The sequence below is a fragment of the Pararge aegeria genome, chromosome 16 (genome assembly GCF_905163445.1).
Source record: "Pararge aegeria chromosome 16, ilParAegt1.1, whole genome shotgun sequence".
In the NCBI taxonomy this organism is placed as follows: domain Eukaryota; kingdom Metazoa; phylum Arthropoda; class Insecta; order Lepidoptera; family Nymphalidae; genus Pararge; species Pararge aegeria.
The window spans coordinates 3964420-3979362 of record NC_053195.1 but is presented as its reverse complement, the minus strand read 5'-3'; the positions used below and the strand labels follow the sequence as shown (position 1 = coordinate 3979362).

The 14943-nt window shown below is 33.7% G+C and overlaps 1 protein-coding gene across 1 annotated transcript; it reads left to right on the top strand.

Annotated features, from left to right (window-relative positions):
* Positions 1 to 323: 323 nt before the first annotated feature.
* LOC120630440 lies at positions 324 to 13837 on the top strand. The gene is made up of 11 exons (XM_039899677.1): positions 324 to 415; positions 504 to 639; positions 1205 to 1343; positions 2206 to 3563; positions 4150 to 4357; positions 5255 to 5507; positions 6199 to 6337; positions 9755 to 9915; positions 10525 to 10700; positions 11612 to 11734; positions 13381 to 13837. The coding sequence occupies exons 2-11, from the start codon at positions 506 to 508 to the stop codon at positions 13474 to 13476; spliced, it is 2787 nt and encodes a 928-aa protein (XP_039755611.1). The 5' UTR covers positions 324 to 415; positions 504 to 505; the 3' UTR covers positions 13477 to 13837.
* The last annotated feature ends 1106 nt before the right edge of the window (positions 13838 to 14943 follow it).

The following is a 14943-nucleotide window of genomic DNA, read 5'->3' as shown; positions in this document are numbered from 1 at the left end:
AATTTTTATATCTGTGATAACTGATACCACCAATCCGCGCTGGGCTAGCATGGTGGTCTGACCAGACCCGTGGAGGAGGAGCTAGGGAATAATGCTAACGAGAATATAATCACTGCGTTTTACTAGTGAGCGAATTGCAAGATTAGCCCCAGTCTGATTCAGATCTTTAAAGTGTATCTATGATTAGGTGATAGCAACCTCAGAGGCTCAGATACAGGACCAAATAGCAACTGATAGAAACCCATCTGTACAACCTGAGCAACCCAAAATATCATTGTTGGACTGTTCCTAGTAGCAGACCATAGACAGTAGAATGCCATAGACTAAATCTGGTCTAGCCTCCAGTCAATCAAGTCGCGAAAACCCAGCCGAAATCCTTACTACCAAACAACAATAGTGGGTTTAATTTGAAAAGGTTTGTATTAATTTCACGAAATTTGCATCGTAATATTAGTTCAGTTATCAATTAAAGGTACTTGAGATGTCCTCTTATTACATTTCAGTGATGATGTCCGACTATTACGACCGCTATCATCGCTGGGAGCCTTTGGCCGAATTTCATTTCTCTATCGACGAAAACGAGGATCTTTATGACGACGATAATTATTTCTATTGTTTGTGCAGTCGAGCTTTCATAAGGTTAGTTCAAATACTACGAATTACACTTCAGAATAGTTTTTTATAGGATCATGTTAACAATCAATACATTGTACAAATTTGGAAAAAGTTGACAAGTTTTTAATCTCGAGTTTTATAAAGGCAGATTTAATGTACTCTTTCAAATGAAAATAAATCCATAGATTCTCTAAGATAAGATAAGATTTCTCTAATTCTAATTGTCATCACGAGCAGCCTGAATTCATTCACGACTGAATATGGGCCTCACTCAAAACTGCGACCTCACATACCCCTTTGCCTGCAGCCTACGTTCTAGCTAGAACATCTTATCTGCTTCATAAAGTTCGAAATGCATCAGTGTCCCACACTGAACTCACTCAACTTCAAAACAACACTCTAGGTGACTGACTGACCAGATCTGAACTGAATTTGGCTTCTTAGGGTGCCCCAGCATACATTGGGTAACCTCTTTTTTTCTTCCCTACCAGTCTAAATTTGAGCCCAGGAAAATATTTTTTTTTAGTAACACTACATTGTTCTAAAGAAGTAGTTCATCAAAATAACTTAATTGTTAAACTTCTTTTAGGGATGGGGTGAACACTTATTTTGCTGATAAAGAATGTGGCAGTGAGAGTGATTGTGAAATAGTGTCACAATCACAAGAAGTTGATGATCACTCCCACGTCCATTTCTCTGCGAATACTTCCTACAAAGTTAAGTGTGAGGTAAGATACAATATTTGTAGTTATTTATGTATTAGGTATAATGGTTTTTAATGTATTGGAGAGTTTGTTACCTGAAACACATGCAACTGGGTTTAGTGTGAAGAGAGCTTGGAACTTCTGAGTTTTACACAAAATTTAAACCAATCTGGCAACTCAAAGTAGCACCGCACCATCTGTGGACATGGGCACTTGGTATTGTTAAGGATAAAACTTCAGACAAAAGTCCACTGATTAAAATGTGATGCTTATACAATGAGATTGATTGAAATTCAAATGATTTGTATAATCACTACTATAGAAAAATATACTAAACTATAGACTAAGAATACACTATAGATATAATCTACAAAAATTATTAAAGTAATTACTTAGAAGATGCTACACTACTTCAAACATATATTTAGCATCACATACTTATTTAAGAAAAAAGAATCTTTATTCATGCATAAATTTTAATTTAATTTATTTTTGTAAGAATTATGAAGACGCATAAAATATTAAATTTTATTTGTAAGAAATTGTTCTAAATAAGTCATTGTTTACATGTTTCAATGTTTGATGGCCGATTGGTGCAGTGGGCAGCAACCCTGCTTTCTGAGTCCAAGGCTGTGGGTTCGATTCCCACAACTGGAAAATATTTGTGTGATGAACATGAATGTTTTTCAGTGTTTTGGTTTATATGTAAATATTATAAGTATTTATTTATATTATTGATAAAAATATTCATAGGTCATCTTAGTACCCACAACACAAGCTACGCTCACTTTGAGGCTAGATGGTGATGTGTGTATTGTCGTATTATATTTATGTATTTATTTAAATGAATATTATGCAATGAACAGTGTCAGTAACTGATTTACAGAAAGATGAAGGTGCCAGCTGTTATTGCAGCGCATCACACACAGACAACTATGGTTCAAATGATGAACTGGATCCTACTCAAATGCACTGTTTTCCATCTCATCCTCTCCAGCCTAGTGATAGTGGGGCAGACCTAACTTATCAAGATTGTCATTCAGACTACACCACTCATGATAAAATAGAGAAAATGGAACAAAATTTTGCTGAAATCAATGAAAACTACTTATCTGTGGACACATGGGAAAAGTTTTGGGCTTTGAATGGTGAAAGAATAATATGGGCATCATGGATAGAGAAATATAGTGATTATATAAATCCTGCTTTTCTGGGAGAAAATAATGAACTATCAATGGATAATTATAATATTCCGAAACAACATTCCACTGAACCCATTTGTTATAAAGCAGTGGATTCTAAGCACAAAAATGAAAATGAAGATGTAAGAGAAAGAAAATTCTCTTATGACTCTAAAGTTAATCCATATAAAAAGAAGCAAAAAGAACTAACTATAGAGGTTAATAAAATTGATAAAACTGATGGAGTAATATCAAATAAAGATGATATTTGGGCTCCTGTGCATAGAAGAAGGTCATGTTCTGAACATGAAAGAATTGTAAGTCCTAGGACTCTACCTGGGACTGATTCAATGACAAATGTGACTAAATTAACATTATCAAGTTATAATGTCACATCAAGTCATGTCACATCAGTATCAACACCTACTGATGATTACAGTGTATCATCAAGGTCATCTGATGATCAGTATAATGATCAAACACGAATTGTTAATATTGAATACACAGAATCACAAGAGGTCAATGGTGAAGATCATTGGCAATTACTCTGGAAGAAGAATTTTGGAGAGCAGTATGCTTTACATTACGCTAACTACCTAGAATGTCATGAAGTGCATAATAAATTGTTGAAAACAAATACTAATGTCGAAAATAAAATGGAAGAACTAAAAGTTGTAGACGTTGAATGTGAGAATAGCGAAGGTAATTCACAAGAACTACCATCGGTTATTGAAGTTCAGACGAAAATTGATCAAATTAAATTGGACGAAAAACCAGCTAAGTTAAAAAAGAGGAGTAAAAAATCTAATAATCGTATTATAAGTTCAGTGGGTATGCTGCTACAGAATTTGCTTAAAGAGCAAAAGGATAAAGAAGTTGATCAACCAATTGAAGGGGAAGATGGAGCTAAAATTAAAAGTGAAGTGGTTGCATTGGATACAGTTGATAGTAATTTAGGGAGCAACACAGTGCAACAAACTAATACAAATATTATTTGCAATAATCATAATGACGATGAAGACAATGATCCACCTAAAGAAAAGCCAATATCTTTAAAAAGAAGGTAAGATACAAATAGAGAACTCTCCTTTTCCAATACATAATTGTAAATATAACCCTGCGGTAGCTCATCTTAGGTACAATCATGCCATATGTTTTTTGTTGTGGTCTTATTTTGAATTAGCCAATGTGATTATAACATGCTAATTCTAAATTGTATCCGCTATAGCTAGAGTCTGGTTAGCTAGGATGTCAGCTCTATTTACCATACAAATGGTAAAGTCTTAATATAGTAGGCAGTTTTTCTTGGTATTTTTGATTTTTCCATCATAAAGCACCATTATTAACGGGCGAAACAACGTTATCGACAACTAGTTGTTGTCTCATTTTGGCGCCCACGGTTCTCTTGTTGTTTTTATATTTTAAATCTTAAACGAAAAAGTAAGGTTTGTTGTTTTTAGCATTTTTATTACAATCGTTTTCATTTCTCGTAAGATTGATCATTTCCGCGCTAACGAATATTGTCAAAATAACTGTAAAGCAGTAAGAGTTAATAAATGCACTTTTTACAATCACTATACAATGTTAGCACAACCTTGTATTTCTTTGGAAAGAGACCAAACTCTAAATAGTTGCTATTTCCCTTACAGCCACGAAATGGATGAGGATGAAATTGCTACGCAGAAGATAAAAGAAACATTTCAAATAATGGGATTTTCGTGTGACTCAAAACAACTACCGAAAGGACAACCCGTTTATAGAAAACGCTTGGCCAAACTGCGTCCACCGAGAAATCGAAGATTAGGCGTCTCAAAAAAAACGTATTTTGACGATGAAGGGAATGCTTGCATAGATCAGGTAAATCAATAATAAAAGATGTGTGTGTACATATATCTAACTATCTGTGAGTGATAAAAATCTTGTCAAATTTTGTAACTTTAGCTTTATTCCACGTTTGTAGAAAAAACGACACTAACAATAGAAAAAAAAAATCTACATAATTAAAGAAAGGGACATAATAAACATAATTAAACTTGGTTTACTAATAGACTCATTAGCGGACAACCACTCAACATTATAATTTGAGATTTTTGTACAATTAAATCATCGGAATGAGTCTGCAGACTTTGACGATTGAAAGTGTACACTGTCAAACCTTATAGCTAACTTCATGGTGTCGGTTTTTTGTGACGGTGCGCGCGCATCGTAAAAATTTACTCTCATTATTTTTCCATAACGCCCCAAAAGAAATATAACTTTAAAAAAAGCTACTTATATAAGAAATTTGTAGTAATTGAAGACTTGCACATATTATTTGTGTCTTAATTTTGTATAGATCTTGAAGCCAAATCTGCTTGAAGCTTTTTCTAATAGGGAAACTTTTATGTAGTCCACCAATCTGTAATGGGCCAGCATGGTTTAACCCCTTCTCATTGTGGAAGAACACTCGTGCCTTGTGGGCCGGTAATGGGTTGGTATGATGATGTTGAAACTTTCATTACTTGCATTGTTCTAAGGAGTTATGTGATAGTGATAATAACATATAACAGTTAATATTAAAGCTTTGTTGGATTAAAATGTTTGGACTGAGAAAAAAACGAAAAATAATCACATGAATATTATTTTGTTGAGCAATAACCTGCAATAAACCCCCCACCCTATTTTTGTTGATGGTGTAATGGAAGTTTCCAATAAGGCCCACAAATAATTACCCACAAATTGATGTTCGGCAGTTTATTAAATTTTGTTAAACAGAGTCATGAATCTCAAGATGATGAGGAAATGCTGACCGAAGATGACGAAAATGCTCAAGAAATACAATTGGATATTGAAAAGAACAATACTGAAAATAGTCAAAACAAAAAGGGCGAAAAAGAAAATGTAACTGGTGAATCGGAAAGCAAATTACAGGAAACTGTGGGAGATTCGCCAAATTCAGAAGTACTTGTTAGTGATCCTTCAGAAAGTAGATGTGAAGAAACTACTGGTGAAGTGACCGAAAATAAAAGTGAGTTTCAGTGCTACTTTTCAAAAAGGACTTTTTTACAGACTTTCTTTGCAGACTGCAGTTAATAAGACTCATATCACCATAGTCACTTTTAATTGCCTTCCAAAGAATTAGTTTGAGTTGATTTATTTCTATTACTAAAATCTCTTCCCTGTAGGGAAAAGGCGAAGGTAAATCACCGTACAGCCATCCATAAATATTTCAACTCTTAAGTGGGTTTCAAATTTTTATTATATAATTTATACTGTCTGTGGTCAAAATAGACCTTTGAGTAACAAAGTGGTCTATTTTGGGGTCGAAAAGGTTCTAAAAGTGGTCCATATTCGTGAAATGAAAGTCTGTGATATGTTCATCATCTGCAGCCTCTTATGTCCCACTTGTTGGGCACAAGGTCTCTACTATTATAGGAGAGACAGTTTTAGAGCCACCAAGCTCCTCCAATGCGGGTTGTTGGGCATGATATAATGGTTGCCAATAACAGAGAATCTCATTAAAGCGGGTCTACTAGTTTGGGGACCTCATGTCTAGATAACTCTACTAAAATTTGGAAAAGATTTGTCCGTACTTTTTCTGTACTTTCTGTAACTTATATCAAGTATCAAAACTTGTAATCTAGTCAAATTGGCTTAAAATAATAACCAGAATAGAATGCCCATTAATGAACAGGTTTTGACTATTTAATATTTTTCAGGTCCAACAAAACGAAGGCGTAGACAAAAAAGGTATGCCAAAGTGGAAGAGGTTTTCGATACATCAGACATGCCAGCCGAACTGAGAGATGACCCCAAAATGCATAAATATTGGAAGAAGAGACATTCCCTATTTCATAGGTACATTTATCTATTTACATTTCAGTACAGTTAAGTCGAACTTTCAGTTTTGCCAATTCTGTTGTGTTGTGATATTTGTGTACAGCAGATTGACACTATTTTTAACTTTTAAGACCAAGCGGTTTTCTTTTATAGTGTTACATGCTAGGTTGCGAGGATTTGGAATAAATTCAAATTCAAAAATTCTTAATTCATCACTTATGAAGCGTTCGTATATAATATACTAGCCGTTTCCAGCCCGCTTCGCTGGGCGAATTGAAAAAGGAAATAAATTACATTTTATGTTTCATTTTTTTTTTTTTTTTTCATATTTTATTATTCTCCTTTTTTTTATTTTTGTATGAACATAAATAGGCCCCGCGGATAGAACTGTAAGCATCGATATTGTTTAGACTTACTCAAATTCCAAATTCCATCGATTTAGCCTGTATCTTTCATCCAGGTGATTTTTCTCACTAATATTCATTGTAACTTTCAATGTGCAATCATGATAACATTTCCGTGCCTTTCTTCCAAAAATTAATAATAATTGACATGAAGAAAAAAATTTGAAATGAGCATTGAAAGTTTAAGTTAAAGTCATTGCAAGTCTCATATGTGAAGTTGAAATCTGTCTAGGTTCAAGTGCGACGAATTTTCTGTTAACTAAAATTTTCTCCGTGACATCAATTTTTTATAGAAAATTAATTGTGCATGTTTTTTATGAATTCTATTGGAATAAGTAACTAAATTTCTTTTCCACATCTCATGTGCTTGGAAAATGCATTCATTTTAATCTGTTACATTTCCGCGATCCCGCAATAAAAGAATTCGTCGGTTATGTAGTCTGCAAAAGTAAAATGAATGTAAAATTCTTAGTCCGTTGATTGGATAGCTACATGTAAAGTTAAGTTTTTGAAACCTCTCAATGACTTTTTCTCCGCTGCCAAAAAGACTATTGTTGTAAGGAAATACACGAATATCCCTACATACACGAAGATCCCCACCAAATTTGGAGTCTGTAGAAGTTACAGGTTTGAAATAAAAATTTTAGATTTTAACACCCACCCCCGCAATTCCTGTCGGAAGTAGACTTTATTGAAATCCATTTTGAGATGTTCTTTATGTGAATAATAAAAGATTCCTACCATATTTAGAATTTTTAGAAGCTATATTTCGAAATTGAAATTTTTTATTGTTAACACCCACCCCCGCGAACCTTATTGGAGGTGATTCATTGTAAAATCCGCTCGAAGATCATTTTTATATTACATATAGAACACTCTCACTAAATTTGGAGTCTATAGGAGCTATCGCTTGGAAATTAAAAATTTTCATTGTTAACGCCCCCGCAATCTTCTTTGGAGTGAAATATCGTAAAATTTGTTCATAAATCATTTTTACATCACTTATAGAAAATTCCTACAAAATTTGGAGCTTGTAGGAGCTTTAGCTGGAAAATTAAAAATATTAATTGTTAATACCCACCCCCGCAACCCCCTGTGGGGTGAGCTATCGTAAAATTCGTTCATAGCCTATTTCTACACCTCTTACAGAAGATTCCTACCAAATTTGAAGTCTATAGGAGCTATAGTTTAAAAACGGGAATTGTTCATTGTTAACGCCCCCGCAATCCCCTTTGGGGAATGAATTTCTTAAAATCTATTCATAGCTGACCTCTACATAGCAAAAGTAATATTCCTACCAAGTTTCACGTTTCTAAGTCTTATGGTTCCCGAGATTTCGTGGTGAGTGACTATATAGATGGGAATTCTTCGATTATCATCGAAATTTTTAACTTTTTTCCGGGCTTTTTTAAAATTTTCTTACATACAAAACTTTCTCCTGACAATTCTGAAGATAAAAAAAAGCCCAATTGGTCCAGCCGTTCTCCACTACCGTGAGTAGATTCTTAGCTGAATGTAAAAAACCATAATCCGTTTAATACACTCTGTTGAAATCCATGAAAACAAAAGAATCAAGAGAAAATGCTTATCTTTTGTTTTTATTAGCGGGATAAATGTTCATAAAAGTAAAACAGCAATAAAAAAATGAAGGAATGTTGGAATTCAAAAAATAGATAGCCATAAACCATCTAGGAAAAATTTCGCATCGAATGGTGGTAGTTTCATGTCGATACGATCAGTGGTTTAGGCGTGATTGAGCCTCAAACGAAGACCATTTTCATTATATATATATAGATAGATGTCACCATCATTGTGAGTTAATGGAGAAAACTGCGTACGTTAAATTAAACCTAGCTAGGAGGGTTCCAAACGCGCCCTGATCAAAGAAGAGCCCACAGCAAACTATCACCATATTTGGTATTTTAGCAATTAATAATTAGTTCAAGAGCAAATCATACCCAAGCTTTTTATATTTTATGTAATCTTAAAATAGGTTGTTCTATAACCTTACGTATCATATAAACTTCGAACTTAGTGAGAGTCATCTCTAAGATTTGATTCGATAATGAAAATGAAAATGAAAAATAATTTATTTGTTATCTCAATTTCATTACAAAACAATAGGCTAAGACCTCCATTTAAGTTTGAAGAAGTAAGTAAGTATCATTTAAGTTATTATATTCTCATTCACGATACCTTTTGTTTTCATGTTATGGTGTTATTGTATATTTTCATATGCTGTGTTTACTTTTAAGAAAACATTACACTTAAATAGAATAGTTAAAATTTTAAAAACGGTTGTATTAGTGTAAGTGTTTGTAAGTAAACCTAATAAATAAAATAAAATAAAATAAAGAAAACCTGTATTTGGAAGTCTCGCTCGTTTTCAAAATCATTCATGCAAGCATGCAAATATGTGAGTGGGTGTGTATAAGTGTTTGTGTGTGTTGAATAATATAAATAAGAAGCCTAGCACTAAGAACACTTGATAACTCCAATATGACTCTATTCAGTTCTTCAGTCCGCAGTGCAGGCACAAGTGTGATTTAGGCCCAAGGTCTGAATCAGATATTATTCAACAAGAATATACTTACGTTAGGTTATCTTCAATTTTTGATTTTATTTCTTTCACATAAAATTTCACAAAAAAAAAATCGGAAATGAAGTAGTAGAACTAAAGTAGCCGACATAGCTCAACGAGTCGTGAAGCTGAAGTGGCAACGGCCGGGGCACATAGCTCGCAGAACCGATGGACGTTGGGGTTCCAAGGTGTTGGTGTGGCAACCCAACACCGGTAAACGCAGCGTTGATCGACCACCAACGAGTTGGACAGACGACATCAAACGAGTCGCGGGAAACCGCTGGATACAAGCGGCCTAGAATCGTCGAGTTTGGAACGCCAAAAAAAACCTATGTCAAGCAGTCGATTTGATGATGATGACATAAAATTTAGGGAAGCGATATTCAAAATTATCGATATCTTATTTTTAGTATCAGATAGATTTGCGCTGGCTAATAATTATTGTTACAGATTCGACGAGGGAATAAAACTGGATCGCGAAAGTTGGTTCAGCGTGACGCCAGAGAACGTAGCGCGTCACATCGCAACCAAATACGTTTACGATGTAGTCGTAGACGCGTTCTGCGGCGCTGGCGGCAACACTATACAATTTGCGCAGACTTCTAAAAAAGGTAAAAAAAAATTGTTCTTATTTCAAAAATCCCTTCCAACAGAATGTTTTGAGACATTTATTTTACTAAAGAAAGAAGAGGAAAGAATAAAAAATATAGTAAACTACGAAAAAAGCGAGCTCACCCTAAAGTATGAAGTCGATACTAAATGGGCGACTTACGCTGGTGCATTCTTTTGTAGCAAATTGTTTTTATACCATGTTTTAAACAAAATAACATAAATAAAATAGTCTGTCCATTCAGCCCTATATAGTACTTTTGAATGCAAAGGAAAATCCAGCGGATAATTACTACGTTGAGTTGTAACTTTTTTCTGTTTGTTTTTTAAAAATTGATATTTATACAACAAAATAAATACATTAGTTGTTTACATAACAGTTATTATTCTATGGAGAATTTACAACAAGGCTGAAAATGTATTAAAATATACATATAAAACTGTTGTCAAAAATATAAGCCGCTGGAATTCACAGTAGCAAAAATGGGTGTCTATTTTAATTTTGTATGTATACAAAAATCATCAATATATATTTTATATCGATTTTGTTTCGCCCTTTCTACAATTCTTAAGTGTTTAATCCATCAAAATGTTTATTTTTGTAATTCCAGTCATAGCCATAGACATAGATCCTGTTAAACTAGAGATGGCAAAACACAACGCGGCTGTATACGGCGTGGCGGATAGGATAGAGTTCATAGAGGGAGACTTCTTCGAGATAGGACCAACGCTGTCTGCTGATATGGTGTTCTTGAGCCCACCATGGGGTGGCCCGAAGTATTCAGAGGTATTTAATTTTTTTTGGATATTATATTTAAATAGTACTATATTTGGCAAATCCATTACAAACAAAAATATATTAGTGTAGTGGTATCGTAGTAAGTGATGGTATCACAGTTTTAAACATATAACTAAAGCACTAGGTTTACAAGGCGTTCAGATCTAAGTAATAGCCTACATCAAACTTGGCCGGGTGTTATTTTTGTTATTACCATTTCACATTGTGTTTTTTTTAAATTATTGAATATTTTGTATTTTATATGAAACTACCAACTGCACGCAACCCTATTTATTTTCATTCTCGCAGTAGTAGTTTTCCTTTAATAAAAAGCATCAATGCACACTATATCTTTGCAAAATTAAGTCAAGATTAAGATTGGTGTGCCTGTGAAGCGGTAACAAAAACTATATAATATTTTTATAAATCCTGCGCGATGGTTTTACGGATGAATTGTATCTTTGTTTGTGCAAATTCTTTAAAATTATATTATTGCAATGGTAGAGCCGAAAATTGGCAGTAAACAAACAAAACAGACACACGTTTATGTTGTAAATACAGAATTAAGAAAATACAAAAACAGTGTACATGATGCATCAAAAACGACTCCACTTAATTAGTTTCTCGCGTTTTCACTGATTTTTAACATAATGCACTGCATGCAATAATGGCTGAATGAGGATTCTGTATGTTCTTAATTCTGACATAAATACTTACATAACATTATTATATTATTAGCCTAATACTGGGCACAGGTCTTCTCTCAGACGGAGAACGAAGATACCCAATAGATGGCTTAAAGCGATAGGTATTAGTTTGAAATGACAGTTTTATGTGACACACTTTAATGTCCTTAAAATAAGGATTATAATTCTTTAGTAGTAAGCCCCACGACTTTATTTGCTTATTTACTTTTACAGCAATTAGAGTACGATATAGAAACGATGTTAGAACCGAAACCAGCATCAGAGCTAATGAGGGTGGCTCGAGAAATCAACTCTAACGTCAGCTTGTATTTACCGCGAAACGCAAAAACAGATCAGGTAAGAACCTTCTTGTTTTGTTAATGGTTCGGAAACGGTACAAAATCTCACAATAGGCATCTATTATGAGATTTTGTACCGTTTCGATCGCGCGATAGTTATCCTCTATTTGTATGGAAGTGTTTTAGTATAGTAAAGAATCGTCCCTAGATGGCTCTTTTTTAATTCCATACAAATCGTTGTTTACCTTAAAGCGGTGGAATAGGTGAAAATTTCCCATTTGGCACTCAGTGGTTTGGGTGTGAGGGTCTATGTTTACGGTACGGTTTTTTTTTGTATTCCACTACAAGTTAGACCTCGACTACAATCTCACCTGGTGGGTGATGATGCAGTCTATGGCGCTGATGTTGGTAACTAGCCACGGGCGAAATCTCCCACCACACCAGACAAAAGATAATAATTGAGAAATTTGGTCCCATCGCCGATCGTATACGGGGCCCTCTTCTTAAAATACCACAGTGCTTATCACTGCTTCAGGGAAGGTCATCATAAATAGTAATAGTAATTTAAGTTGTTAAAAGGGCAAGACAGAATGAAAATAGTACCGTGGACTAAATCCGTTGTCCGCGGTGGGCTGTCTTTAATGTGGGACACGACATTCGTTTATGTTGGCAGCGTCCCTTTATGAGCCAAAAGGCTGAATAAAATACCAGCAATGTTCTCTACTATAGTCGTAAAAATGTAATAGGCCCGTTTTGACTTTTGTCATCGCGACGTAACTAGTTATGAACCATAAGACTCTGTACTCTATACTCACGTCAAATCAATTCAAGTTTGTATCAGTACTTGATTGATATTATTATGTATTGTAAAGTGTTCGTTCGTTCAAAGTATTCCTTTAACTTCACAACCAATACGCGTGACTGGCTGTTGATTATACGTCCACTTTTCAACATGTTGAAACAGAGTTAGTACTATATAACAACAAACACAAAAATCGAGTCAAATCACTATGTTTAAATTAATGTCCAAAATAGAAGAGCCATAGTTAACGTAATAGTAAACAATATATATCAAACTTAAACGAGCGCACAGTCAACTTTACAAGATGAGGAACGAAAAACGCAGTGCGCGCGGGGACGCTTCAGTCATGTGCCGCTTGGTCAGATAGGTCCTACATCAACTCAGACTCATTATTTAGAACCCATTTTGAGAACCAAGCTCATTCTTTGCAGTAAAGATAACTACACAATATTTAATTTCGATATTCAGTAAAAAAATGGTTACAGCTCTAGTATAAAAAAAAAAAAGACAGAACGTAAGTAACTGTTTTCGGAACGTTTCGCAACAATTACAAATTGCATGCTCAAGATGCAAGAATACTCGCGATATATTCTTTCATATTATTTAACGTCCCAAAAAAATTTACGTATTTTTTAAAACACTGTATGTAATTGATTTTTATTTTTTTGTTTCTTTCAGTTTCGTTCCAAGTAACATTCTATGGTCTTGCACAAATGTCAAAACGGGCCTATTTCATTTTTCCGACTATAGTACGCGCTACAGTCGCTATAAGGCTGATATTACAAGCCAAATACTACTTTCAGAATTCAGATCGGCTGTAGGAGTGCCGTAGTTTAGTGGAAAAGCGTGGCAGGTTCATATCGTAATATTCGTTTTATTAAATTGTTTTTATTATTTTCCAGATACTATCACTAGCTCAAGAGGAAGGTAGTTCTGTAGAAATCGAACAAAGTTATCTGGATAGAAGATTTGTAGCTATTACTGCATACTTTTACTAACATTTGAATTTTTTTTATCGAAATATATAACATTACTGTCAAATTTAGTTATTTGCTTTTCCAATATACATGAATGAAAATAGATGAACGTTTAATAGGGTAACTGTGTTATTGTTGATACATTACCGGTGTCTTTGTCTGTGGATATACACATTTTTGACTTACTTTTTTATTTTACACACAACACTGATATTAAGTTATATTAAAATAAGCGAAAAAATTGAATTATATAAAAGTTTTCTATATGTCTTGTACATTATGTGCATTCAATGACTAACTCGTATATTTTACAGATTATATATTATAAAATGCAGTGAAAAAATAAATAGTTTTTTTATACATATCACTCCACTTTTGTATGTATACTGTTCATAATATTATTTAATTATTATGGAAACATACATTTTTTATAAGAATAATAAAAGCCTTGATTGAATGCCTTTTTATATAACATTTAAAAAAAAAGGACTAAACACATATGATGGTAAATGTTAATACCTACAATATTCGATAAAAAAATATATTTAAAATGACTATCTGCCTTACTTAGCATACAATATAAGCTTAATTTAACCTAATAATTATTACTGGTTATTACATATCAGGGTTGCCATGTTTAATTTTGACTATAAAAGAACAAACTTATATAGTGCATTTAATTATGTAGGACTTATTATACATGGTATTTTAGAGAATTATGAATGTCAATATTATGTGGTTAAGCAGGATGATTTTTTGAGATATAAAAACCAAGATACAAAGAAAATAATAAAACAAAACTAAATACAAATCCATGAAATATGATAGGAATCGAACATTTGGAATAAGGAGAACTTATGTATGTTGTATCCTCTTCAATACAAAGTTCCAGAACACAGTCCAGAATGGTAGCCGCCGTCACTTATCGCACTTTATCACTTGTTTCAAAGTTGAAGTTGTTATGCTTCGCTCTCAAAGTAGACTGACTCGTAAATCGCAAACAAAAATAACTAAGTAACTAGAAACGTGTCGAATGATCAGTAGTGAAGTGTAGGAATTTAAAGTGTTTGTACCTAATTCAAACACTTCAAATTCCTACACTTTACGCAGTCACTAATGAGGTTATTTGTAACAATATGTTTACTTTAAGTGTAATTATTCAACACATACGATGAGAGGAACACTGGTGGATATTGTTATTATTACTAGACTGGCTGACAATAGACAATTTATAAAGCTAAATTTTGTCCCCAATTAAAGCGCCAAATGTGACATACAAGTGTATCTAAAACTATTAAAATAATGTAATTCAAATTTTGGTTCCTTGGATACTCGCATTGCACCTTCTCAACTTACAGCGCCAAAATGGCGTCAATCAATTTGACACATTGTGTTGTGTGCTTATGTCTAATTTCCAGAGGTTCACTGAGACTACTTTTGATGTCGTTCAGTAGGGGATCGCCAATTCAGCAGCTTGGGATTTTATCA

Bases quoted from the DNA above. Each gene is read 5' to 3' on its own strand.
- LOC120630440 (XM_039899677.1), top strand. From the start codon at position 506: ATGATGTCCGACTATTACGACCGCTATCATCGCTGGGAGCCTTTGGCC. The intron at 5,508-6,198 runs GTGAGTTTCAGT...AATATTTTTCAG, and splicing joins TGAAGTGACCGAAAATAAAA to GTCCAACAAAACGAAGGCGT. The intron at 6,338-9,754 runs GTACATTTATCT...TTATTGTTACAG, and splicing joins AGACATTCCCTATTTCATAG to ATTCGACGAGGGAATAAAAC.